Raw genomic sequence first — 26490 nt, 5'->3', positions numbered from 1 at the left:
CCTGTTTGCAGGGAACAGCTCCTTACTTGGCCCAGGTGATCCTTAGCGGTCTGGGTGAAAGCGTCAGACCTGCAGTGCTTGTGTCAATGTTCACATCTGCTGTTAGAGTGATCCATGGGAGGGTGGGATGGGGCCTTTTTACATAGAAATAAGAGCAGCCCATGGTTTTGGAGTTCTTCCTCGTGTTCCCCTAGTGCAGCAGGAGTGGTCTGAGTTGGTGTGAGTAGGCTGCTGCAGGGGAAGGATGCTTTGAGGTGAAAGTGGAAGTCACTTAGATGGTGAAGGATGGACAGGGATGATGGCCAGGAGGGGTGGTCTGCCTGCAGTGAGGTTGGGCTGTCCTACCTAATGCTTCACTGACTCTGTTCATGCCAGCCCACCAGCAGCCCTGCTTCACTCCACCTCTCATCCTCACAAAATTTCGCTGATGTCTCCCACCCAGCCCTGCTTTGGCAAACAACCTTACAAAGCTGTTTGAACCAGCCCTGCAGATGGGCTTAAAAAATAACCCAAGCTTTTTATTTACAAAATCAAAACCTCGCATTTAGGATTTTGGTGGCAAGTAGAAACAGGTGCAAGAGAGGTAGGCCATATTCTTCAGACCACCAGCCAAGTACTCTGCAGCTTTTGGTCAGGAAGCTGCTGGTTGAGGCTAAATCCCTGCAGCAATGCTTCACCTGCTATTATCACTTTATCTGAAGTCATAAACACAGCCAGTGAAGAAATTATTTCCAGCATCTTAAAAAGGACTTGGTTCCATAATGCACATATTAGCTCAATGGCAGTTGCTTTCACTAGCAGCAGATTTTAGGTAGAATTCTCCTGCTGAAGGAGCTCCTTTAGTTGCCACCTTTCACAGGATATTAGGCTGGCTAGAYGAGCGATCTTTCCCCTTATGGCAATACTTATGTCTTGTTTTTCGAAAGATCATTGCCTTGCTTGTGCTTGTTGGCAGTCAGGTTGTTACCAGCAGTACTCATAACACGTTACTGTTGTTAATCATCATATGCCTGTGCATATTAATACTTAAAATGAGATGTTTAATTAATGCCAAGTTTCATGTGAGCATCTCCCAGGGTTTTCCAGCTGAAAAGGCTTTTGTTTCCAGTACACCACAGTGCTATCAGTGGACCACCAGAGCAGGGCTGCCTGGTGGTGTGTCCTGGCTGCCCCGTGGAGTGCTGCAACTGCACACATGTGCTTGGAGAAGCTCACACGAACACGGACATTGACATCACCTGTATTTGTGGAACTGCCTCATCAGCTGCTGCCGTCTCACATTCCTGGCTGGGAGAGGCACCCGGGCGGCTCGCCATGGTTTACTCCTTTCTCAGAATCCACAGGGAGACTGGGTGAGGGCAAAGCTTGGAGATGCACTTCTCCCATCATGTCATCTATTTACATGGCACATGCCTTGTGTGTGTGTGAGACAGCGAGGGCTTTTATTTTTTTCCCTCTGCCCTAGTTCTTCTTTCTGGCTGTGGTGAGATGGAAAGGTGGGACGCTCTCATCTCTGCTAGCAAAAAGGTTTCCTGTATCTGAGGCTGGCTTGGAAATTCTTTAGGTGACATCACACCGTGTCTGTGCAGACTCATTGTTTGTCATGGAAAAGCCATTCATCCATACACAACTTCCTTCCTTCCCAGACTCAGAGATAAACTTTCCATTCTGTCTATTCCCTATAGAAACAGACCCAAAACATGTATGCGTGGCTACACACACATACACCTCACCATCACTCCGTCACGCTCGGGGCTGTGGGAGGAGGAAAAGGGAGGATATAGAAGATGTGAATAAAGTCACCCTGTTTTCTTCAGACATGGATCCTGCTGTGCCCAAGCAGTAAAACTCCCCTCCCACTGAGGTGCTGGGTCACACAAGGCTTTTTTGTCCTGAGGCTAATTCTGGCACTTGCAGCCCCACATCTGCCTGCCAGGTGAGATGGGCTACCAGCTGCAGGTACAGCACATCTGGATGGGGGAGGAAGCGAAGCGTGCTGCAAACAAACACAGCAAGTCCACCGTGGCGGGTGCAAGGAATTCGATAAAAAATATACTTCAGCAGTCTGAGCTGCCAAGGCTGGTGATTCATGTCTCGGGTGCTGCTTGYGAGGCAGACGGCAAGGCTGGGTACTTGTGTACCCCACAGCCACAACTTGGGGGTCCTGTGTGTTCAGCCTGCCTTTGGGGACCCACTGCTGCCTGGGCTGGGGAACACCAGGCCTGGTGAAGGAGGCTGAGGCGTGGGGGGCATTTTTCTGTGGAACAGAGGTGGGAACTGTGTGSTGCAGGGTAGGACAGGACCTTGTAGGACATCTTGTAGAGATGGAGGCAGCAGCARCGGTGTTGATGGTCTGATAAGGTGTTTGTTTCCCTACGGCATGAGGGAGGCAGGGTGTGAAGAGCACCTAAGAAGTACCTGCACGGTACAGGACGCCTGCATTTGCCTTCTGCCGCTGTCAGGGGGAGACAGGGCTGAGGAGCTGCCGGACTGCCCTGCCTTTGAGGTTCGCGGTAATCCCAGTTCACGGGAAAGGAGAGGGTGTTTGGACAAGAGGAGCCTTTGAAGCTTTTCTCCTGTCCACCTCCCCTGCCCATAAAGCCATYAGGCTCCGATGCCTGCTCTATCTGCACTCGCCGCTGGCGGCCCGAGCCTCGCAGACTCCCCGCCCGGGGCACGGGGCTGGGGCTGGGGCCGTGGCGTGGGGCCCCTCGGGAGGCCGTTTTGGGGAGGGGGCAGCTCATTTCCGAGCCGACTCTGCATTACAAAGGCAGCGGGGCCAGCGCGGCGCTTTGATGTGCCCCGCCAGCTCCCCGCACACCTGCGGCCGCGGGGCTCCCCGGCACCGGCGGACCGGGGSGCGCATCAAAGGCGGCCGAACCGGGGGCGGCCCGGGCGCTCCGGGAAGCCCTCCCSACGCCCGTACGAGCGAGAACGACCCCGCGCCTCTCAGCGCTCCCCCCGGGCCGGACCGGGAGGCTCAGTCGGCGGCGGCACAGCCCCGACAGCGCGGCCCCTGCCCCGGGGCCGGGGCTGGGCGGGAGGCAGGGCCGCCGCCGGAGCCCCCGGGAGGCGGCGGCCGGGGGAGGGTCCTGCGGGGTGGGAGGGGGCGGCAGCCGGGCTGAGCTCGCCGCGCCCCCGCCGCACGCAGGCCCCGCTCCAAGGGCTTCTCTTCGGCGCTTCTCCGCAGGGCGCCCCGTCCCGGCGGCCGGCTCCGCGGGGGCTGCCCCCGCAGCCCACCATGACCGGGCCGAGGCTGGCCCTCGCCGCCGCGCTTCTCTGGAGCTGCACCTCGCCGGTGGCCGACGCCAACTCCTGGTGGTAAGTGAGGGGAGCCGGYGGCGCCTTTGTCCGCCGCGGGTCGGGGACCGGGACCGTCCGGGGCCGTGCGGCAGCTCCCTGCCCTCCGCCCTCCGCGGGAACTTCCCTGCCTCCCGGGCTTCTTTCGCAGCAGCTCGCTTCTTTCCAGGTTTCTCCCCCTCCCGTCGTCCCTGCTCAGTTTCGGGAGACGTGGGACGCAGCCCCTCTCCTTCAGGCATTTCTGGGCTCCTTTTGTACGGGCTCGCTGAAATGCCGTCCGGGCTTTAGGATGTGGGGAATGCGTAGGGAGTGGATGGGTAAGGTTTCCTACCCGCTGCCAAAAGCCCTGGGAGCAACCGCGGAGCCCCTTCCCCCGAAGAGCGGAAAATAGCCTGGCTCAGAGGCAGGCATCGCTCGCTGGCGCTGTGTAAAATAGCTGCTCGCTTTCTTGGGCAGAGAAAGTGCTGAGCTTTCTCTCTGCCCCCTCCCCATCCGGGGTGTCCTCTGTGTTTAAACTCGGGTTACAAACGAACAGTGTTTCTCCCGCTAGAGCCCTGGAAAAGTCTCGCATCTGGCAGAGCCGTGGAAGGAGGCAGCTGACATGAGAAATGCGCCCGGGCTCCCGGAGCGGGGCTGGGCTGGGCTGGGTTCGTGGGCAGAGGTGTCGGGGGCTTCGCGGAGGGGGCCTCTCCCTCCAGACTTCCAGGGATGTTTTTCTCATCGTAGGTCTTTGGCCATGAACCCCATCCAGAGACCTGAGATGTACATCATCGGCGCCCAGCCGGTGTGCAGCCAGCTGCCGGGGCTGTCCCCCGGCCAGCGCAAACTCTGCCAGCTCTACCAGGAGCACATGGTGTTCATCGGGGAAGGGGCCCGCAGTGCCATCAAGGAATGCCAGTACCAGTTTCGGCAGCGGCGGTGGAACTGCAGCACGGTGGACAACACTTCCGTCTTTGGGAGGGTCATGAAAATAGGTAGGAGCACCTGGTAGTACAGAAGAACACCCAGCAGTACTAGGAGGTGCTGCGTGCAGGCTGCCTGTCCCTCTGGGCCTCTCTCTCATCCTTCAAATACACATGCAGGAGTGATGAGCCCCATTAGCGCGGTTCTTAAATCTGCCTTTAACAAGCTTTCCCAGTCCCTGGTACGCAGGCACTGCCCGAATGCTGCCTGCCCTTGGGTGGTGGCACCAATGMACCTCGGCCACAGCAGGAGCCAGCTGGGGCAGTGGAGGTCGAGGGGGACACAGTTTCTTTTGGGAGGAGCACAAGAAGTTCAGGAAGAGGGGGGCTGCCTCTGGTGTGCTTCTTCAAAGGTAATGAGGGAAGAAGCTGGAGCCAGGAACAATGGCTTCGTGTTATCATTCCCAGCATCTCGGACAGGGAGTGCAGCCCTGAGATGTGGGAAATATGGACTCYCCGGGCATGGAAATTCCCCCCCTTCCCTATACTGACACTTTCTGTGTAAACCAAAGAGATTTTTATAATTCCTGCCCTGCTGGCCCTAAGAGGCACATTGACAGGCCATTGCTGCACTTGAATTGAGGTGTGACCTATCTACATTGTCCCAGATCCTTTTGAAATGCAATGATCTGWTGGCAAGAAACTGAGAAATCCGGGCTCTGTTTGATATGTCCGACAGCCAGGCCAATAAAGAAAAGGTGTTAAAACAGCCACACACACAAACACACTCACACTCCCTCACTCTCCACAACCCCTGTCTGAAGGTTTTGTTTCCCACCCACAAAGCCAATCATTGACAATGAAGAATCAGAGCTATTTCTGGGTTGTGAACTCAAGGGATGCAAAAAAACTTTCAGCTCCTGGACCCCCAGTATTGCTCACACTTTCTTTGCTTCACTCTCCAAAAGATGCATAGGCAGCAGAGATGCACCCAAGAGATGCATCTTTAATACCTCTGGGGCGTTAAGGCGATAGAGCACAAAGTCCTGTGATCTCTTCTATTTGGTCCTGAAATTCATKTGTCACCGTAGAGAATTCTAGGGATATTTCTGCATGTGTTACTCAATCTTGCAGAATTCCTAATTCAGCCCAGCAKAGCTATTCTAATTCCTTCTTTTCTGCCCAGCTCGTACCCCAACAATCTTCTCTGGTGTACTCCCTTGGAGAATGCCATTTCCTGACACATACTTCCAGTTCCTGTCACACATCCAAGGCATCTGTGCATCCTTGATGTCTCTGGTAGCAAGGGTGGTGGCCAGATGGGGCTGCATGCAATCTCAGATTGTTAAAACTTGTGCTTTGGGGGATGAAAACTGAGATTTTATCCATCAAAGGAAAAGGACAGAAAATACACCTCTATTTCTCCTTTCTGATGTTACTCCCTCACGTGGGAGAATGTAACTTCTTCTAAAGAGCAGTGTAAATTTTAAATCCCCAAAGAAATACTTGTGAGTCCACAAGATTGCAAGTAAATAGGAATCTCCCCTTCTGGAGCAATCCTTATTCTCCAGTAGCTTCCTGCAACTCTGAGTTGGTCTGGTAAGAGGGTCCACATGTGGAGAAATAGGGTGAACTAAGAGAGAGCAAAGGTCAGAGCTGAAGGATGAAAAGCTGTCAGGAAGAATCAGAATGTATACAGGAAGAAGGAACTAGAGTATATAGTGGAGTGGGAGGATTTCTCCTCTCTAAAATGAACTTGATCCTCTTAGTTAAGATGGGGAGTAGATTTTTTAGTGTTTTGGTGAAGGCAGAGGTKGTGTAGGTATGTGGTAGATATGACCATTAGTCCTGCTCCTGCTGTTTGATTKGTGTGTGTGCATTTCTTTGTTGAGTCCTGTTGTATCTGTAGTASAAATCTGCTGATGGCAGTGTCTGTGAGGTGACTGCCTGCAGTTGTCCACTGTTTGAAAACCTATCCCAACAGAGTTTTGAAACCATTCTCTGGTCAGAGCATGTTCAAATGTTTGTGCTCAGCACAAGACTGCACTGAAGAAAAATGTTACCAAAGGTGGCCTGGGGTGCTCTGGGATCTTTGGTGATTCATGGCTGTTACCGTGTGTCACTGTGTCAGTGATAAGCTGCTGTGGAGGGAGACACTGCTGCTTCTCTTTTTTCATAATTTCACCTTCCACTTTTGTGTTTTCCTATTTTGTAATGAGTTACTACTTATAATTTCAGCAAATATATTTTCCACACWGAGGAAGAAGACAAAGCCTTTCAATCTCTTAGGTTATGCCAGATGTAAAGTCATTCCTCCCTGAGTTCTTACTGTGTGTCTGTCTCCCGTTTTCAACCTCTGAGCCCCAAATCTGGACCACAGCCCTTTTTCTGTACTTGTGCCATTGGCACAAGAAACGTCTGGAGACCAGAATATCTGCAAGAGTGCACAGGCATGCCAGATTGTTGTGGAGAGGGAGGAGAAAGGAGATAAGAAGGACCCAGAAGGTGTATAATGTGCCAACAACCCTCAGCTGCCCACCCACCGATGGGAGCATGGCATATATTAYATGATTTCTTGAGCTGCACTAGATGGTTAGAAGGGAGGAGARCTTACCTTGGCCGGGTCCAAAGCCTGGGAGATCCTTATGAGAGCGTTCACTCAGAAACCTGGAAGATWAGTTTCCTTTCCCTTTCACAGAGCTTAGCTCAGAAACGGGAGAGCTGCTCGGTCTGTGTTTAATCATTACACCTTCATTTTGTGTGTGTCATGGAAGTTAGGTAGTCCAGTGATACAAAGCTTTTGGAGGGGCACCCATAGCACTGAAGTAGGCTGCTTTTCAGCATTGTTTTCTCCTAGGGTTTGTGTTGTTATGAGACTTGCTGTTACCTTTTAAATGTGGTTTATTCAATAATGAGATCTAATGATGTAAAAAATAATCCTTGCGAAGTTGCTTCCTGTTGTCAATACAGATTTTAGCCTGCACATGTGTGTGTGTATATATATCTCTATACATTATATACAGACACATTCCTTGCTGCTACATTTATGAGGGGGAGAGCACAGAGCCCCCCAAAAGGTCATGTTAGAATTTCCTTAGGGGAGGAGAGAACATATCTCCTCCAGCAGAATCCTAAATGCAAGGCTGGGGTTTCCAGGTTAGTCCAGTCATTTCTGGAGCCAAAGATCTTATCTCTTCTGCCTTTTCAAATGCTAAAAGGAAAAAAAAAAAGACAGTCATAAAAGCAGAGAACAAAGAGAATTTTTTTTTCTTTGTTTTTCTTTGAGATTGGCAAACTTTAGGGTAATGCTTTTAAAAACAGTGAGTTGAAATGAAAACTTTTGCATTAAAAAAATTAAAGCGACACACTTTAGTGTCAGTYTCCCAAACCGGGTCTGCTCTTCTCTCATTTCCTTCTCGAGCAGCTCGAGAGCAGCGAGCCATGGGAGCCGAGCCTTGCCTGGGTCCTGCCCAAGTCGCATCCTCGCTGGTGCCCCCGAAAGCGGCCGCATMCCCGGGCTCCCCGCCGTGCTGCCGGTGGCAGGCGGGCACAGGAGGGCAGCAGAGCTCCGTGGAGATCCCCGCAGGCGGGCAGAGCCTCCCGAGGCCCGCAGCACCGGCCCCTACAGCACCGGGGGRCATCCCGGCAGAGATGTGGGAGAGGGCAGAACAAATTTGGGGAATAACACTCCAGTCCTTTGAGACGACAGCACAGAGGTGTAGAACTCCAGTGAACTTTAAGAGGATGAGCAAAAACCGAGATACTTTTCTAAATATTTGATTTGTGGACAGCAAGTGGGGTAAAAATACACCATCCTGCTGTGACTTGTTCCAGCCTCTCCTACCACCATCCTCAGCCGCCCGAACAACACGTGCAGATGCAGGGGCTGCACACTGAGTTGAGCTGCTACATCTGACAGGTGGGGATGGTTAAAATGTGGACAGTAAAAGTGTAAATCCCACTGTCTTTTCAGGGATCTCAGTCAGGCTGTAAGGATGCTAAGCACCTGGAGTCATGCAGGCTCTTTGCATGAGCTGTCACAGTGTGAGGTCCTTTTCTTGCCTGTATTTTAATCCCTACAGACAGGGGAGTGCTCTCCTTAAAAGGATGATTGGTTTGTCCTCAGGGCTTTCTCCATACACGGTAGGGACAAAACTGCACAGTGGACTGTTATCTTAAAATACCCATAGCATGCAAAACAAATTAGATGAGTAAAAGCTTGATTTTGGTTGCTGAAGAATTACCCTAACTCCTTTATGGGCCAGTCTTAGCTGAGTTACCTTAACTAGAAGTCACTCTTCTCTATCTCTTGCACCACGGAGGTTTGGTGCCCATTGTTCTCTTCTAATGAGCTGCGAGTTAGGACCTCCCTTCTGTATTATGTGTCCTGTAGCATTTTATCAGCTGTTCCAGAGCAGAAACCCTCAGTGTTCATCTCTCRTTTGTGGGGGGAGGGAAATCAAAAGTTGTTCTGCAAGATGGGTACCATTTACAGCCTTGCCTTTGTCTTGGCTCATTACCACTAAGTTGGTGATAAACTGCAATTAATTAGAGATTGTCAGCATGTGCAAATTGGAAGGAGCACACCAAATGCATCAGCTCAGCCCTGCTGAGGGAGCTGGCACTGAGAGCCTTGTGGGCTGGTGATAAACTATTCTTTGAAGATCTGCCCTCTGAAGTCATTAAAATTTGCTYGAGAGCATCTTGCTGGGGCTTGGTGAGAGTAGCCCTTCACAATTAGATTGCTTACTCTATCGAAGCTTTGGCAGTTGTCCTCTTTATCACCGAAAAGTTTGGTGATGAACACAATGGCTCTGAAGGTGTTGGTTTAGCTATTTATGAGAAGGGTTGGTGAGAGTGYAGGTGTGGATTGCCTCCTTCTCCTTCTCCCCCTCTGCAGACACTCAGCACTCCGTGGTGCTTGGCCCCATGCAGTGCTCTGGCTGTGTTGGTGCCCYGGTCACTCTGGGGCTGAATCCCTGCCAGGAATACAGAGCTGGAGACCTGATCCAGCTGCTTGGCTCAGCTGCTGAGCTGTGTAGGGCATGCACGCCAAGCAGGGCAGTCTCTAGTAAACCTGCTAATGGAAAGTCTTTTCATTTATTATTGTCWACATGGGGAAGTTTGACTTATTCCAGCACTGTGGTTCTGCAGGTAGTGAAAGAGCCTCTGCCTTGATGCTGTAGCGTAAAAACGAGTTTCCTTCACTCAGTCTGCAAGCAATTTTCAGCTGACCTTATGTAAACCAAAATAAGGTCGATGAAGAGGCGCCAGTAAAGACTGCTTGTCCCAATTAAATGAAAACCATTCCGGAGTGGTAACTGGCTTAACCAGAATGCTCCTTTTGCASAGAACCAACTTCGTTAGTTGTTCTTCAATGATTATTGGCAAAGGCAATGGCTAAGTCAGCAGCTGTTATTTTCAGCAAGTGAAAAGCCCTCTTGCTGGTTGAGAGTTTCCTCCAGGTTAGAATGAAAGGATGAGTGAAGGGGAAAGAGGCTGAGCAGTCCCTGCCTCACTGGAGTTGCTATCTAGAACAGGATGGTGCCCTTGCACTTGACCGTCCCCTTGTTTTGTTGCAGTAAATTCCGTGCACCTTCTCAGAGCCCACCATGCCCTGCTGTTTGGAGCCTGTTAGCTGGCTCCTGGCTGCGTGTTGCACACGAAATGGGATCTGTCTGGGGTTAATCTGCTCTCACCCCTCTCTCCCAGGTAGCCGAGAGACTGCTTTCACCTACGCGGTCAGTGCGGCCGGGGTGGTGAACGCCATCAGCCGCGCCTGCCGYGAGGGAGAGCTCTCCAGCTGTGGCTGCAGCCGGACCGCCCGGCCCAAGGACTTGCCCCGAGACTGGCTGTGGGGCGGCTGCGGGGATAACGTGGAGTACGGATACCGCTTCGCCAAGGAGTTTGTGGATGCCAAGGAGAGGGAGAAGAACTACGTGAGAGGTTCGGAGGAGCAGGCTCGCATGTTGATGAACCTGCAGAACAACGAGGCCGGTCGCAGGGTAAGATGAGTCCTGGCCYTTTCCTTTTACTCAGAGGGCGATTCAGAGGGCTGGAGGTAGCTGGATACCAAATTACTTGGAGGTTTGATGAGGGATGGTCCAATGATGCCCCTGTAAAAGTATATGGTCACATTTTCTGCACTTTTGTGAATATTACATACAATACTGACAGTATTAATGTTAAAGTTTTAGTTTTAATGTCAGACTTCCATTGCCAGCTAAAGCCAGTGAATTTTGAGGTCTGTTGAGACCCAGTATGGCACACATGCAGACGTGTAAGCCCTTTCCAAATAAACTAAATGCTGCTATGGCCCATTTTAAGGTTTATGTCTAAGAAATCTGCCCAGACCTGTAAAAGTGACCGGCTGATGGTGAAAAGAATAATCTTTTGGCACATAGGGTTCTTTTCTACTACCATAATTTAGATTTTTGGGAATACAAGGCCAGGAGCCTGGCTATCTCTGAAACTTAGGCCTTGCTTAGTTATCTTGGTACTGGGCACAGTAATTAATTTGCATTTAGGTGACAAACGTTTCCTGAGAAGATTCACAGTTTTGATCTGAGGACCCCTAGGAATGGAGAATCCTTTGTAGTATGCTACCAGCATCAATCACTGTTTCAACTCTGAACCTAATGATCATTTGAATTTATCTGGCACCAGCGTGCGGTCAGTTCTCTTTCYGACTTTTATAGCTAAATCCAAAAGCCTTTTAGTAATCAGAATTTCCTCTGCATACAAGTATTTATCTACTGTAATTTATTCACTCTTCTTTCTTGACAAACTAGATTGAACACTGAGGACTCTCTCCCTTTCAGAGGTTCTCATCAGCCATCAAATCATTTTCTTGTCACTTTAGTGTATCCTCTGCAATTTTCCCATACCCRTTTTGTATGCATTCAGTGTATGCACTTCTGCTTTTCACATAATTCCTGTCTGTGATTAATAGCCTGGAAGGTGTAGTATCATTCATATGCAGTGCAGCTGTGTAATCCTGCCTCTTTCCAAAAGTAGAACATTGAACATTTGTGCATTTTCCCCAGGGTGTTTTAAATTTTTATCATTCTTCCTTAGAAGTAAGCTTTTCAAAGGTTAATTTTATTTCTAATTCATGTTAAAAAATCCCATTAAGTGTACTTAGTCTTGCTCTTYTGCACATTCTTAACTAATATCCTTAGTTTCCTTATCAATTTTCTGCCCTCTCTTACTTCTAATTGTTACTGAATTATCTTTCCCTTTCCCTTGGATGTCTGTCTTTTCTGCACGTATTTTCAACTTCATTTTGTCACCAAAGATGATTTGCTATATTTCTTTGGTTATGAAATCAATGTGTGAGGTTGAAGCGTTGCTAGTACTTCATGGTTCTTTGGCAAAATCAAATTGGGGTAAATTTGCAGTAGGTGGAAAACTGGACTTGAAAGCTGTATAACTCAGCGAGTTTTGGTTTAGGACTGTTTTTTTTTTTGTTTGTTTGTTTGTTTTTTGGCTTGGATGGGCAGAGGGTCTGCATTTGCTTAGAAAAGGGGGTGTGGGGTGTGGTGCAGTAGCAGCCTGAATGTGACATTCTTTTCTGCATTACTTGCTTTGCACATCCTACATATCTGGTTGGTGCCATGAACTTGGATTGCTACAAAAAAATACCTTGCTTTAAAGTAAGGAGTGACCACGAGACACCCAATAGCCTGTCTTACTGCCTTGAGGGATGCAGAGACAGAAAATGGCCCATGGTCTGAGGTGCCAGTTGAACTGCAGTAACATCTCTAGTACAAGGTCAAGTCAGAAGACACCCKTGCTACAGTGTGGGTAAAAACATCACCCTGGCACATTATTCTTGTTACATGGGCAGGAATCTTGCTGAGCTGTGATTTCAGGTGTTGATACMGATGAAAGGAAGTTTTCCCATGCTTTAGGGACAGAGTTAAAGCCAGTTATGTCCTGTCTTTACTACAGTGCAGAAAGTTGTTGAAATTGTGCTTGGAAGGGTACAGTGCCTGTGCTTCTTTGGGCTCTATAGACCAGCTCTAAAGGTAATTTCTGTGTCTCCAGTTAACACAGGAGCTGGACAAAGGTTTTCCAAAGGGGCCAGCAAAAGACAGGTATTTTAAGGTTATGTTTTGTGGACTCTGTAGAACAGATGGCTGTAGAAAATAACCTAGATTAAATGAACACAAATCCTTTTAGATTAAATTTAATGGAAGTATAAACCAGTGTGTAATTAAGCTTGTGTATTTCAAAAAAACTTCGGTAAAGTAAGGGAGCTGATTAATAAGCTCAGCTGAGGAACTGTATGTAGAGGAGGTCTGGAACTTTTTCAAGTCAAAGATGCTAAAGCCATTACAACCCTTTATGCCAACAAAAGAAAAAAGTTGTAGGAAGAATATCCAGACCTCACTGAATAAATAACTGCCACAGAGAAGCTGCTAGGAATGGACCAAGTGTCTAGTAAGAACGGAGGGGGAAAAAGATAGCAGGTAAATAATAAAAAGCTGTGTCTTAGAGGTCAAGAASTGTGAAGATGAGGTGAGAACAGTAACAATCGTGCTGAGTCAGACCTTGCAAAAGCKAATAAAATAAACAGCAAAAGTTTTTTAAACGTTGCAAATTGGAGCAGATTGGAAGAAAGGAGACAGTCAGTGAGTCTAAAGGCAGAGAAGTTTTGATACCCARAGTGAGTGCTTTACCTAGGACTTTGAGTTGGAGTGGGGGGCATTGGATATCTCAGMGGCAAAATGGGAAATAATTTGAGAACACTTTTTCAAAGGTTGATCATGCAATCTTTTAGAACATCACTGATTTTCCAGAAGCAGACTAGATCTGATAGGTCTCATTTATGTGAATTTCTGTGAAACATCTGAGGTATTTCCCACATGGAAAATTCTTAGTTAAACTGGGAAATATGAAAATTGCAGTAGCTATGAGATGGACAAGAAACCAGTTCAAGGAAGGACATCAGTAAGTTATGTGAAAGAAAGTAGCATGATTTTAATGGAGCTTGATTAAGAGAGCTCATCAAGGACTTGCCCTTAGTATTTTTGTTTCTCAGCCTTAACAGAGGCATTAGGAATAGGCTGATGAACTTTGCTAATGATGCAAAGGTAGCATGTATTACRACTGCAGAGGAGAATCTGAATTTTGTACAGCAGCTAATGACATTCAGTAAAACAACCTTCAGACCATCATTTGAGGCCCTGCATGAAATACATCTTTAGTCATTAGGAAGAGTAGGAAAGAATTGGTTGTAGCAGTTGGCTGCAAATAATTGTAGATGTAATGTGGCTTGGAAGGTGGTAAATATCCTGTAACACACTAGACACAAGTCTTTCTTCAAAACATGGGGCAATACTAATGCCATTGTATTAAGCTCTCGTGAGGCCCCAAAGTATTGTATGCTCTCATATTCCCAAGTAAAATAACCTCACACTAGAAAAGGCTTGTTATAGCTGACCCAAGGGATAGGAATCTTTTCTTAAGAAAGTAGGCTAGAACAGCTTGCCATATTTAGCCTAGTAAAGTGAAAGTGGAGAGAGGATATGACTGATGTCTGTGTTCGTGGGAGAAGTAATAGGGAAGGAAAAGTACTTTTTAAGCAAAAGGTCAATTTGGCACAACAGCAGATAGGCATAAAGTAAAATACATGTAGGCTGGAAGTCAGAAAAAGATGTTTTGTTGTTGGAATAGTGATCAGAATAAGGGTGGCTGAAAACCTAATGGCTTTTAAAAGAGCATCCTATGCATTTAGGGAAAATGTTACTTGAAGCATTGCCTACAATAGAAAGAGATCATACTTAATAATCCAGGAGGTYGTGTCTCGTTCTCATTCCTAAACTTCTGAGATACTGGTTTTGTAAGTAGGAAAGTGCATATGTAACTCCTTATTCCCTAAAGTTTGTGCTGGAAAAAAGGACTACTGGAGACCCAGAAATGAACACTGCAGAGTGACAACCAGCTGCCACCTCACGACAGCCTTGCTCTGTTTTCACATCCAGTTGATACTTTTTGATTTATGGGCCATTTTTGATGTATGTCCCTTTACTCAGTTTGCTGTGAATGAGAAAGTTCTCCTTGAATCCTGAGCTCTGTGGGAGGAGAGAAGATTGTCCCTTCTCTCTGTGGCTCTCAGGAGGAGCTGTGGCAGGGACAGGAGGGGATCAGAGGTCTTTTATCTTTCAGGCAGTCCTGACCCCATCACCCCTTCACTCCACATCGGAGTGGTGCCGGCTTCTGGCTTTATTGCTCTTGTTTGTTTGTCTTTGGCTGTTATCTCAATATGTCTTTCCTTCCATCTGTCTTTTTCTTCCAGTTGGTGTCCATTACCCTCTCTTATTTCCCCCCATTCCTTATCTGTCGTTCTGTCTGGCAGGCTGTGGCAGTCAGTCCTTCCACGCTGTTTACCCAGTCAGCATATGGCAGCCCTCAGTCATCAGTCACTCCAGCCACTGCCAGAACAGCCTGGAAGGGGGTCTGGCTAATTGACCACATAGGAATTACCCATTAATTCTCTTCCTGTTCCCATTCTTGCACAAAAAGAATTGGAAGAGAACTTGGGCTTATGGGAAGGGGCTTTAAGCCTTTCCATTAGTGGCATTTTCAACCTGTTTAAGTGGCATGGCCATCGATCAGATCCTGCCCTCAGAACTGCATGTGGGGTCTGTTATTCTTTACCTTGACCTGAGCCTGGTCGGAGAGGAATTCTCCAATTTCCTCTGCTTTCTCCTCATGTGGGCAGTGAAGGGGGAGAGTGGGAGAGTCACYCAGCAGCTGAAGCTATGGTTGCCTCCACAGGACATGGGTGGTGGGAGCTGTGGGGGGGCTGARTGGCACCATGCTCACCTGTGATAACTGGTAGCTCTCTTTCCCCAGAACAGCTACTACCCACATGGGCCAGATGTTTTGAGCATCAGTTGCCTAAAGCCAAGTCRGAGTGAACTCATTCCCATGACATTAACTGAGGGGGATTGAGTTGCAGTGTTTTTCTAAAGGAACAAAGCCCAGGATTAGGAAGAATCATAATACTTTATAAAAACACATGCGAGGGCAAGGGAGGCATGAGTGGCCTGGGATTTGACAGAACCATAACCAAAAAGTGCTAACACAAGCTTRTAACAAGCAGGCTGGCAGTGCAGTGAGGATATAGTAAGTGTCTGGTGCTCAGGAAATTCAGCTGTAGCCTGTCTGGTCGTGGTACAGCAGGAATCCCTAAGTAACAGTGTGGTTGGTCCTGTGCAGTTGCAGTTTGATCCAGGATAAGTGCTTAACTCCCAGCTTGTAGCTGTTACATTGTGCCATGAGGGATTGCCTTGGTAAATTGAGCWCTGAAGAGCAGAACTAAAGCTTTTCTGTTTTAAGGACTCACTCCATTGACTTTCTCAGGAGCTGGATTGACCTCCATGTGATTTAGCCATTAAACCRAATTGAATCCTCACTAGCTGTCAAAAGCAGTAGACATTAGTTAGGGAAGGAGCAACCAGTTTTTGTAGGAGGACTGTGACCTCTCCCTGCTGGTCCAGAACATTGTTGTAGGCACAATGTTTTGCTTGCAGTGTGCTCAGTTGCCTTAATCACCTTGGCACGTGAAAGCAGAGAGCTGGGAAGCTTTCTTCTGTGCCAGTGAGTGAGGCAGAAAAGAAACCTCTGTGTTTGGGTGATTTCTTTCAGCAGAAAACCTGGTTTGAAGACACATCACCATCTCTTCCAGAGCACCCTATTTTCTTCTTATGCTCCTTGCTCTCCCCCACCAGATACAGCTGGGGGTAATTTTGCAGCTGATGCCAAAAATCTCTGCTTGGTGTGTGGGATCTGGCATAAGCACTGCAGCATGGTCTTGGGAGTGCAGATGTGAGCTTGATGGTGAGAGGATGAGTAGCAAGGACTGGGGGYTCAAGCTGCTGTAACATGGAGTAGCTCTGATGGTGAGGGGATGCCCAGCTCTTGTTTTGCCAGCTGTGTCAGTGTCTCAGTGCTTTGCCTGACAACTGACAGCATCTTACGTGGCATTGCAGTTTTRTACCTGTCTCTGAAATGAATGGAGAGACCAAACCCAACCTGCATTTCAGTTTATTTTCCTTGGTTTTCAGCTTTGTTATTGTAGAATATTTGTCAGTATTTGTCTCGCCTTCCAGCTGGTGTGGGGAGAAGAGTAAACACCGTTTCCCTTTTCATCCTGTGCTCGCTCTGATGAGAGYTTTACCCTCGCTGCCCTGAATTTTCAAGACTAACTTTGATGCTGGATTTCCAGGGGTATGATGATGCATCTGCAGCCCCCACAGGCTCCTGAAAATATAACTGAAAGTGTCTTGGAAAAGACAGCATGGAAAGCTTGTGCGTGCTTTTGAAATCCTGGCTCTTCTGCCTGGTGACAGCCCTRCTAGTGGAGGGAGCCAGGCACGAGATGGCGCAGGAACACAGTGAGGGATTCCGGCTCAGCCCTGCTCTGCCAGGAGATGTCTGGTGAGCGCCTCGAGCCGACGTGAACTGCTCCCTTGCAGGGAGATGTGTCCGTCCTGTGCACCACCACCCCAGCCTGCCTCTCTCTGGACACTGCCCTGTGATGTGGTTCTCTTGGGAGAGAGGAAGGGAAAGGGTGTGTGTCCGTGGATTTATTTCCAAAGGATGCAGATGTATCCCTGTAACGATAGCGTCGGTTCCTGGCACGGGTGGTAGGAAATGGGCTGGTTCCCAGGTGTTCCTTTTCTGCAGCAYTGAATGGAAAAAACATGCCACACCGTGGTGTTCTGCGAGATGGGGAATTTCCAGAGTCCATGTAAGGAGGAATCTTTTTCTTTTTTTCATGCTCTTGACCCTGCTGTCAAGCCAGAAATCTGCCAGAGGGAAAGAAGGTGGGGTGAGGAAGTCGTGTTTGCAGGCAGTGTGATCAGAAATAGAAATATTTAGGGAACAGCAGTYGCAACAGGGGGAGGAGAAGACCTTTGTCTCTTCTGAAGGGCGAAACAACAGAAGTTGCGGGATAATCAAAGCAGTTGTGAAAGCRCGATGAATTCATTGTAATTAAGCCAGCTGCCAGTGCAGCAGGAATAAACACAGCTCTGCCTGATTGCATTTCTTTCCCCACAGGCCGTGTACAAGCTGGCGGACGTGGCCTGCAAGTGCCACGGCGTGTCGGGCTCGTGCAGCCTCAAGACCTGCTGGCTGCAGCTGGCTGACTTCCGCAAGGTGGGCGACTTGCTGAAGGAGAAGTACGACAGCGCCGCGGCCATGAGGATCAGCCGCAAGGGCAAGCTGGAGCTGGTGAACAACCGCTTCAACATGCCCACCCAGGAGGACCTGGTCTACGTGGACCCCAGCCCGGACTATTGCCTCCGCAATGAGACCACCGGCTCGCTGGGCACCCAGGGCCGGCTGTGCAACAAGACCTCGGAGGGCATGGATGGCTGCGAGCTGATGTGCTGCGGACGGGGCTATGACCAGTTCAAGAGYGTGCAGGTGGAGCGCTGCCACTGCAAGTTCCATTGGTGCTGTTATGTGAAGTGTAAAAAGTGCACAGAGATCGTTGACCAGTATGTCTGTAAATGAAAGGAGCCACCAAAGCAACAAATCTATATTATATAAATCTATATAAATATATTTTATATTTGTATAAATAAACAGATGATGATAATAATTAAAGAAGCTTATTTAAGAGACATTTTGGTTCTGAAATTTCCCCCATTAGGCCAGCTAATTTGACATTCCTTCAGTTCTGCTGGGGAATTTGTCTTTGGGTGCATCTCCCTTCGGGTGTTTCAGTCAGGGTGAAGAAGCTGAGGAGGTGCTGGCAAAGCACACCAGCACGTACCATTTCATTACAGAAAGAAAGCCAGTGAGAAGAAAAGGCGTGGGTTCTTTCTGCTCTCTGATCAGTAAATCTCAGCATTTTGCAATATTTACTTCACGTCGGAAATTACTGCCAGACATGGGTGAGTCCTAGTTATTCAAATTTCAAATCCTGCACTGGGGAATTTGGAACTTTTGGAACTGATTCTTGGTCCCTCTAAGGGCTTTGTCACATTAGAGGGAAGGTTAGCTAAGGCTACAAGGGTATGGCTTAAAATCCACAGTCTTGTAAACAATTCCTGGATGCTCCCCAGACCACAGTGGGGTAGAGGAAAGTTCACAGCCTGCTGTTGTGAGGAAGGGAGGTTCAACCCATGGCTGACCAGTGCACAGCCTGGGGGTCCCCATGAAGCCAGCACCTGGATCTTCTGTACCACCTGGCCAAGGGAAATCTGTCCAGCTCAAACCACATGGCTTTGTGTGTGAGGGAARTTTTTTTTTTCTTTTCCTTTTAATCCCATGCTGAAACTTAATTTTTCAATACAGAGGAAAAGCTGCTTGGTGGGTGCCCAGGGATGTTTGCAGAGTATATTTTGTCAGTATAAAGGAGCATTGCACGCACACACATGCACATGACTGCRTAAGCACTCCTCATCCTGCTGCCGGTTCTCCACTCTGAAGTGGATGCAGGTGGTCACCTTGTTCAGCTCTATTAAATCCTCCTCACCATCAGCCCAGTTGTATAGTCTCTCTTTAACATTAAATGCCCCTCAATGACATTTCTTTCCCTCTGTTGCTTGTGTAGATGTGTGTTTTTGTTTTATTCTTTTGGTGAGGTTCTTTTATTTTGCTGCTCTGTATTTCACAGTCCAGGGGCCCATGCTCTTCCCTGGCATTAGCTCACCACAGGAATGTTCACTCCCAGCTTGTGGGTGTATGTTCATCAGTGGAAGTCTTTTCTGTGTTCCTTGGTAATAAAAGACTATAATAAAATTGTATCAGGGCAGAAGGTATTACCAAAGTCTGCTAATCAGTCTTACCACATTGGGATTTTAGTAGAACCCAATTCATAAAGTGGGGAGCAAATGCTGTTTCTAGCATAAGACATTTCCTGTACCTCTTAGCATCTGCAGAGTCCATTTGCAGTCAGAACAATCAAGAGAAGCCAATTCCCTAAATACAAGGGATTGCTAATACACATCCCCTTTGTTACTGACATTGCAAGGGTGTTGGGGTTCTTTTCCCTGTAAATTTTAATATGCGCAAAGTATGCCAATAAGCAATGAGCCAGTCATGAAGATTATTATTTTTATATTAAACCTCCGTTTCTTATAAACATTGCAGTTTTACAGATTCCACCATTTCAGCCACCAGAGAAGAATTTATATGTACCTTTCATACTTCAAATATTTGAGGACTCCAGAAAAGCACAAGGAAGAAAAATTATGCCTAATAATTAGGAGCTGTTATTTTTTTTAAACCAATGTGTCCAGTTTTTTGGCTTTTTTTTTTAATCCAACAGGCAATATATTTGCTGGCATCCCAGAATGCAGTTTTTTTGGAATATAAACAGTGGCCTAGATTTACTTTATTATATAAAATCCAAAGCCAGTGGTATTGTAATTCAAAGTAACGGAAATAGTTTTCCATGYATGGAAAAAATGTGAGTGCAGTGGCCAGATCCAACTCCCATTAAACTTCAGTGGGAGCTGGACTGAGCCCAAGATCGGATCAAATGTGTGAGCTATTCACTCCTGGGATACTCTGTGTTTCTAGCCCAGTAATAAAATTTGCTCTACCTTGGATACATCTGAAAAAGACCTTTCCTCCCACCAGCCTCACCTCATGTTCTTGGCCATCCTTATTGCATCAGTGCTTGAAGGTGTCAGCTATTTGTGTATGACACCCTCAGGCATTGTTAATGTGTCTAATCGTTCAAAGTTAYTTCAACTGGCCTTTCTGATAAAGACCACACATTTCAGGGAGTCACAACTCTCCTTGAGGTTTGGCACCACTATTAATTTTGTGTGTGTAAATTTTGGGAGCGGAAAAGTTGGCATTGTTAGGGCTGCTATTCATCCGGGTGTCCCTGGATATGTCCTCCTTTTTCCACCTAAAATGTCTGGATGGAAAAAAGATATTTTTTGGCCTTTTGTCCCAGCATTCCAGACCTCTGGCAGCCTGGTTGGAGCCAGCAGTTCCTACTGGATTGGGACCATATAGTGATAGAAGTGACCATTAGATTTTCCTCTCCCTTGTTTTTTTACAAGAACCAGGCTTCCGCATTTTAGATTTTCTGGGAATCTTGTATCCAAAAATTTGATCCCGCTAAACTCTCGCTTAAAACTTAATTTCTATAGCAGTCACACATAAAAGAACCTCCGTAGGGTGGTAGTAAGTATAAAATAAGAACACAACCAGATTGGCTTGATGCAAATCCAAAGGAAGTCAAACAGAMAGCTGCAGCAGAACTGCTTCTTTTACTATGAAAGTTAAAAAGTGGATTTTAAGTTGTGCCCTGTTTGATGCACAAAGTGATGAGAGAGGGGTGTGGGGTTGAGAGCTAAGCTTAATTCTGAGCTCTGCTGATAATCTGCTTCATAATTTTCAAATAATTAATTTCTTTGCATTTTAGCCTCCAGCCTCCTTCAGTACAAAATAAGGAGCAGAATACCTCTTTCTTCTGTAAAGCTCTTTGAAAAAATATGGCTGAAAAAGTTTAATTGAATGCCTGTGTCCAATGCTCATTAACTCTGACAGGCAGACAGCTGTATCCACATTGTGTGGGGATGCTCAGTTGGGGACTAAGAGGCTCAGCAGCACCTTGCAGGGTCAGATGCTCAGAGGTTTTTGCTGGGGGCTCAGCAGGAGCTTCAGAGGGTCTGTAGTAGCAAAGCATTACTCTGGCACAGTGCTGGAGGAAGACTGTGCTACAGAAGAGATGTCAGCTCAGGGCTTGTTTATTTATGGGCACTGAAGATCTTGTAGCTAAAGTAAGGCTTAGAGAGGTCAGCCTGGTTTCTGCGTGCTCCAGTTCTGTTTGCAGTTTCATRTGGATAAGATATTCACACAAAACACTGTGACATACTGTGGGCTGGTAACTGGCTGCCACATTCCAACCCTGAAGTCACTGCACTTCAAGGCTGATAGAAATGGCCACCATTAAGTCATGTAAAACTAAAATATTTTGGACTTAAAGGCACTATGCACACACCCTGTTACTACAAGTCAGTGAACATGGGCTCCTAAATGGAGCAGAACAGGATGCAAATCTGTCATCATTTTCCAACTGGTAAGTGCTGCCTAAGTTATAGTGGGAATGAATGAGGCCTTAGTATGCTCTGCTGCAAGGTAAGTCAAGCAATAGCTGATCCCAGAACAGAAACTTTCAGTTGATATTAACTATGCTAAAAAGAAGGTGGCATGGTTGTGTGCAAATTTAAATGAATGTTTTAACACTGCTGAACTTTAGGCCATTTGAATCATTTGGAGGCTCCCATTCTTTGTCTCCCAAAAGTCTGTGCTGGCTCAGAGCTCAGTATAACACAGCAGTTTCTGCCTTCTGCAATTTAGGAAACAGCCACGTTGGACTCAGACATGCAGCATTAGTGCAACTTACGCTTTCTATATGGACCAAAGTTTTGTAGCCCTCACAAATGAAGCAGATTTTGTTCAGTCATATGAAATCAAACATGTGGGTAGTCTCTGCTCACTTGACCCCATCCAGGGAGAAGCCTAGTAGGTTTAAATTACACTGTGGGAGCAATTCCTAATCACCTGTGGCTACAGAAATACAGACAGTATTTTCATCTGCTGACACAGCCACAGAACATCCCRAGGAGACCTTTGGAAATACCTTTCAGTGATTGCAGGGCATTTCTCAAGTGTGTGTCACAAGGCTTTTCCAGAATCAGCTGCTTATATGGTCATTAACTTTCATTTAGCTTTTGTTTAACTACATTTCAGGTTAAATAGTTTCTAGCAGATACTCTGTGAAATCAAGTTCACGGAAGGGCAGGCTCTGAAGGAAGTGTCATAAGACAGACAGCAGATGTGAACATACCAGATCCCCTTCTTCACAAAGGCAGACTCTGGTTACGTCTCATCCCTGGGACCCAGAGATGCAGATGTATGCAGATGTGTGTCCTGGCCATATTCTGACACCCTGGCACCAGTACCCTGTGTGCAAACTCTTATGGATGCAGAGACTGCCGAGTGAGTAGCCTGTCCCAGCTCCAGTGTAGATGGGTGGTGGCTTTGGGACTGGGCCACATCCTGAGCATACCAGCTCTGAAGTCTAAATATAACCAGCCTCAAACATAAGCAAAGATTGTAGTTCCGTGCCCAACAGAACACGTACAGAAATGACAAAAAGAATCATGATCAGCAGTTATAAATCCCCAAATAACAATACTAAAAYCCTCAGTATARTACAATGRTCACAGCATKCTCATGCCCTCCATCCATCAGTCTTTTCCTGCAGGACCTGAAGCTGCTACTGTACTCTCTTGTATCTTAGTTCTGTTTAAATGACAGTTGAAATCTATTTTTTTTTCATTAGAATTCAAAAAGGTGTGATCTACATGATAGCATTTCCTTGAAGATAAAAAGAGAGAAAGGAGGAGCAAACAGTGCCAGGAGTTCTYCCTGTGAGCACTGATAAAACGCAGCAGCCATAAAAAGAACTACTGAACACTGCCCTGTGACACTCAAGTGGGACCCCTGCCCTCAATGTCACAGTTACCTCTCCGTGTTACCCACCCATGGCCCATAGGACACCAGTTCCAGCTGTTTGGAATGTGCTGGCTGCAATCAGCACCGCTCTTCAGCAGCATGGCTGCGTGTGTGGTGAGGGTCGGATAATGTGGGAAGGGAGAAGGACTCAAATAACGAAAGAAATCCGGAAGAGAATGAGCACTCACTGCTTTCCCCGGAGGCAGGGAGATGGCAGTACCTCTCCCAGGCCCTTTTCCCATTGGTGCTGTCACATGGTGGCAGGTGCCCTGGGAATGCAGGAGGGAGCCGCTCAGGTATGTTTGCCAACAKAGATGAAGCAGTTTAAAGGCTTGCAGCAATAACACACATCCTGAAAAAAAGAAAAGAGTCCAGGCTCTTCCTTRGCCTAAGGCAGTTTTATTCTGAATCATCATTTGTCTTATGGCTCTTCCTAGAATGCCAATCGCTGTGTCAGCCCTTCACAAGACTCGCAGGGCACCGGGATCACGYGGGATGGGCAGGATGAGGCATTACCATGCAAGGACAACACTGCCTTTCAGGGAAAAAATTAAAGATGTGGGGTATACCCCGTGCTGCAGCTAATTGTAACCCTGTCTTGTCCATAGCCTCAAGAAACTGCATAAGTACCTAGCGTCTTCTTGGGCTGAACAAACATCTAGACCAGTTTTTTAGAGTGGCAGCCCTCTGCAATTCACTGTAATGATTCTGGCCAGTTTCATTTGCCACAAGCAAATTTGTTTTCTCTTGCTTGGGAACAACAGAGTTAACCTGTCATGACCTGCCAACTTCCACAAATCACAGAGCTGTGTATATGACAAACACGTTCTGAAGGAATTAAGGCAAATGAACATTTTATTACTGCTGTATTTTCTAGGAATTATCTGTAAATGCCTAGGCAGTACATAACTCTGATTTTGAAAATGTGTTTTGCTGTGTTGCAGAGCACAGCTTTGCTTTTTGACTTCCAGGCTCTTGAACTAGAATAAACTACCCAAATTCCTTTTATTTGATATYTATTGAATCAGTATTCCTATCTCATTTTCCCTCTTAATTATCTGAGTACACATGAAGTTATGGTGACAGGAAATGACAGATGAAAATGAYGTGCAGTTTTTACATACATTTTTCGTCAATGAAGCTCAAAATATTTTAAAATCATTAGTGCCATTTTACAGAAGAAATCCTGAAAGACAGGGCAGGAAATACTTCATCTGACAGGCACGGGGTGGAGCTGGAGCAGCCACTGCAGCTGCTACTCCCCGTGCTGCTGCCCAATGGCTGTCAAAAACATTAGGATTGATGAGAGAAACGGTAAATACGTGTAATGTTCAGTAGCTACCTTGCTCCCTTCACAATAACAGAAACTTTAATGAAGGTGTGAGATGGGACACATTTTAAAGGAGACAACAGAGAATMTAGTTTTACAAACAGTTTTAAGGAATGGGCAGGATATATTTATTGTTTGTGACTATTAGGGATCAAAACAACTCAAATATTAATTTATAGGGATGATTTTGCTTCCATTAACTATCTCATTCACAGTCACCAGTTTGACCTAAAACTTCTGTTGTGGGGACAAGTGTGTTGATTGGAGTGTGGCTCAGCAAAGCACTAAGGTATATAGAACACACAAATTACAGACAGACAGGCTYTCCAGATCATCCAGTTATTCTCCCTGGCAGCTGCTAAGATTGTCCTCTAACAGGGTAATCTTCCCTTCGTGTTTTAACTGGTTTCCCTGTAAAATAAAGGTGTAGGGTTTCCACCATTTTCCCCAAGGACACCTCCCTTTTGGGAGGTGAAATCTCCACATCACATAGGTTTTCCTGCTGCTCTGCCAACACTTCCAGTGGAAGAACAGGGCAGGTTCTTGTTCTYTTTGGTGTTCCCCCAACATGCCTCTACACCAGACACAGGCATTCGGGCCCTGCCCTGTCACCTGAGCCAGGCTTCCCAGATGCCTCCTGTCACATCAGGCCTGGGAACACTGTCTGGTTTCCATCATCCTGGTCTTGTACCAGCTGTGGCCTTCCCACCTGGTGCTGTGCCCTGGCGTAGGCAACTCAGTCCCCATCCAGTGGGGCTTCTGAAAGCACTGAACCCCATCCAGTGGGGCTTCTGAAAGCACTGAACCCCATCCAGTGAGGCTTCTGAAAGCACTGAACCCCATCCAGTGGGGCCTCCTTCCCCTCTTCCAGCTGCCCCAGACATGGGGGATGCTCACACCAGAGAATCACAGACTGGGTCAGGCTGGAAGGACCACAGTGGGTCATCTGCTCCCACGTCCCTGCTTGAGCAGGGCCATGCCAGAGCACATGACACAGGACTGCATCCAGATGGTTCTGGAATATCTCCATAAACGGAGATTCCACAACCTCTTTGGACAATCTAGTCCAGTTCACAGTCACTGCCCACTAAAGAAGTTTTCCTCATATTCAGGTGGAACTTCCTGTACATTAGTTTCTGCCCATTGCCTCTTCTCCTATTGCTGGGCATTTCCGAGAGGAACCTGGCTCCATCCTCTTGGCACCCCGGTTCAGATACTTAAAGACATTGATGAAGTCTCCTCTCAGTCAACTCTTCTAATGCAAAAAAAAAAAAAAAAAAAAAAAAATTTCAACTGTCATTTAAACAGAGCTAAGAAGAGAGTACAGTAGCAGTTTCAGGTCCTGCAGGAAAAGGCCAATAGATGGAGGGCATGAGCATGCTGTGATTCTTGTATTGTGCTGAGGGTTTTATTATTGTTATTTGGGGATTTATAACTGCTGATCATGATTCTTCCTGTCCTTTCTGGTATGTGCTCTGTTGGGCATCTTGCCCCCAGTGAGTTTTGCTGTGCCTGGATGGCCATGAGCTGTTCCCACAGCTGCCTCTCTGTCATGGGAGTGCTGTGTGGCATGGGTTTTCCCACAATACCGATTTCATAGGAGAGGGTGATGCTCTGCTGCCTGCTCAGGGCACACAGGAAGCGGTGTAAAAGGGGAATCCCCCCAGCCTAGAATCCATCGATGGGGGCTGGAAATTCCATTCTTTGCCAACCCCCCACCATTCTTCTGCCACAACAATGCCATGTAGGGCTGGGGACAGGAGTGGTTGGAAAGTCTGTTGGAGAAGGACCTTGGGATGTTGATCAACAGCCGGCTGAACATGAACAAAAGTGTGCCCAGGTGGGCAAGAAGGCCAGTGGTATCCTGGCTTGTATCAGGAAGTGTGTGGCCAGCAGGAGCAGGGCAGTGATTGTCCCCCTGTAGTTGGCACTGGAGAGGCCACACCTYGACTGCTGTGTCCAGTTCTGGACCCTTGATGAAGCATTTTTTGGTGCTGGAATGAGTCCAGAGGAGGTCAATGAAACTGGGGAAAGGCCTGGAGCACATGCTTTATGAGGAGTAGCTGAGGGAGTTGGGGTGTTTAGGCAAAGTAAAAGAGASTCAGGGGAGTCTTTATGGATCTGTACAACTCCCTGAAAGGAAGCTGTAGCCAGGTGGGGGTGGGGCTCTTCTCCCAGGAGAGAGCACAYACTCCTAAACTGTGCCAGTTGAAGGCTTAGTTGGACATTAGGAAGAATTTCACAGAAAGGGTGACTGGACATCGAAATGGGCTGTGCAGGGAGGCGGCGCAGTCACCGTCCCCGGGGTGTTTAAGGAAAGCTGGACATGGCACTCAGCGCCATGGTCTGGCTGACATGGCGGTATCTGATCCCACGTTGGATCCGATGGTGTCACAGATCTTTCCCCCTCGACTCCATGATTCCACTCCCCGGGGTAAGAGGGATGACTCT

General features: G+C 47.4%; 1 protein-coding gene across 1 annotated transcript; it reads left to right on the top strand.

Moving 5' to 3' along the window:
• Positions 1-165: 165 nt before the first annotated feature.
• On the top strand, positions 166-17843 carry WNT5B (Wnt family member 5B). The gene is made up of 5 exons (XM_057390059.1): positions 166-2506; positions 3191-3321; positions 4027-4274; positions 9915-10207; positions 17277-17843. Exons 1-5 carry the CDS (start codon positions 2381-2383, stop codon positions 17733-17735), a joined length of 1257 nt encoding a protein of 418 aa, XP_057246042.1. The 5' UTR covers positions 166-2380; the 3' UTR covers positions 17736-17843.
• Positions 17844-26490: the final 8647 nt, after the last annotated feature.

This window comes from Malurus melanocephalus, unplaced genomic scaffold (assembly GCF_030028575.1).
Source record: "Malurus melanocephalus ecotype Western Australia unplaced genomic scaffold, MMel_1.1 scaffold_22, whole genome shotgun sequence".
NCBI lineage: Eukaryota > Metazoa > Chordata > Aves > Passeriformes > Maluridae > Malurus > Malurus melanocephalus.
This window is presented reverse-complemented; position numbering and strand designations above follow the sequence as displayed.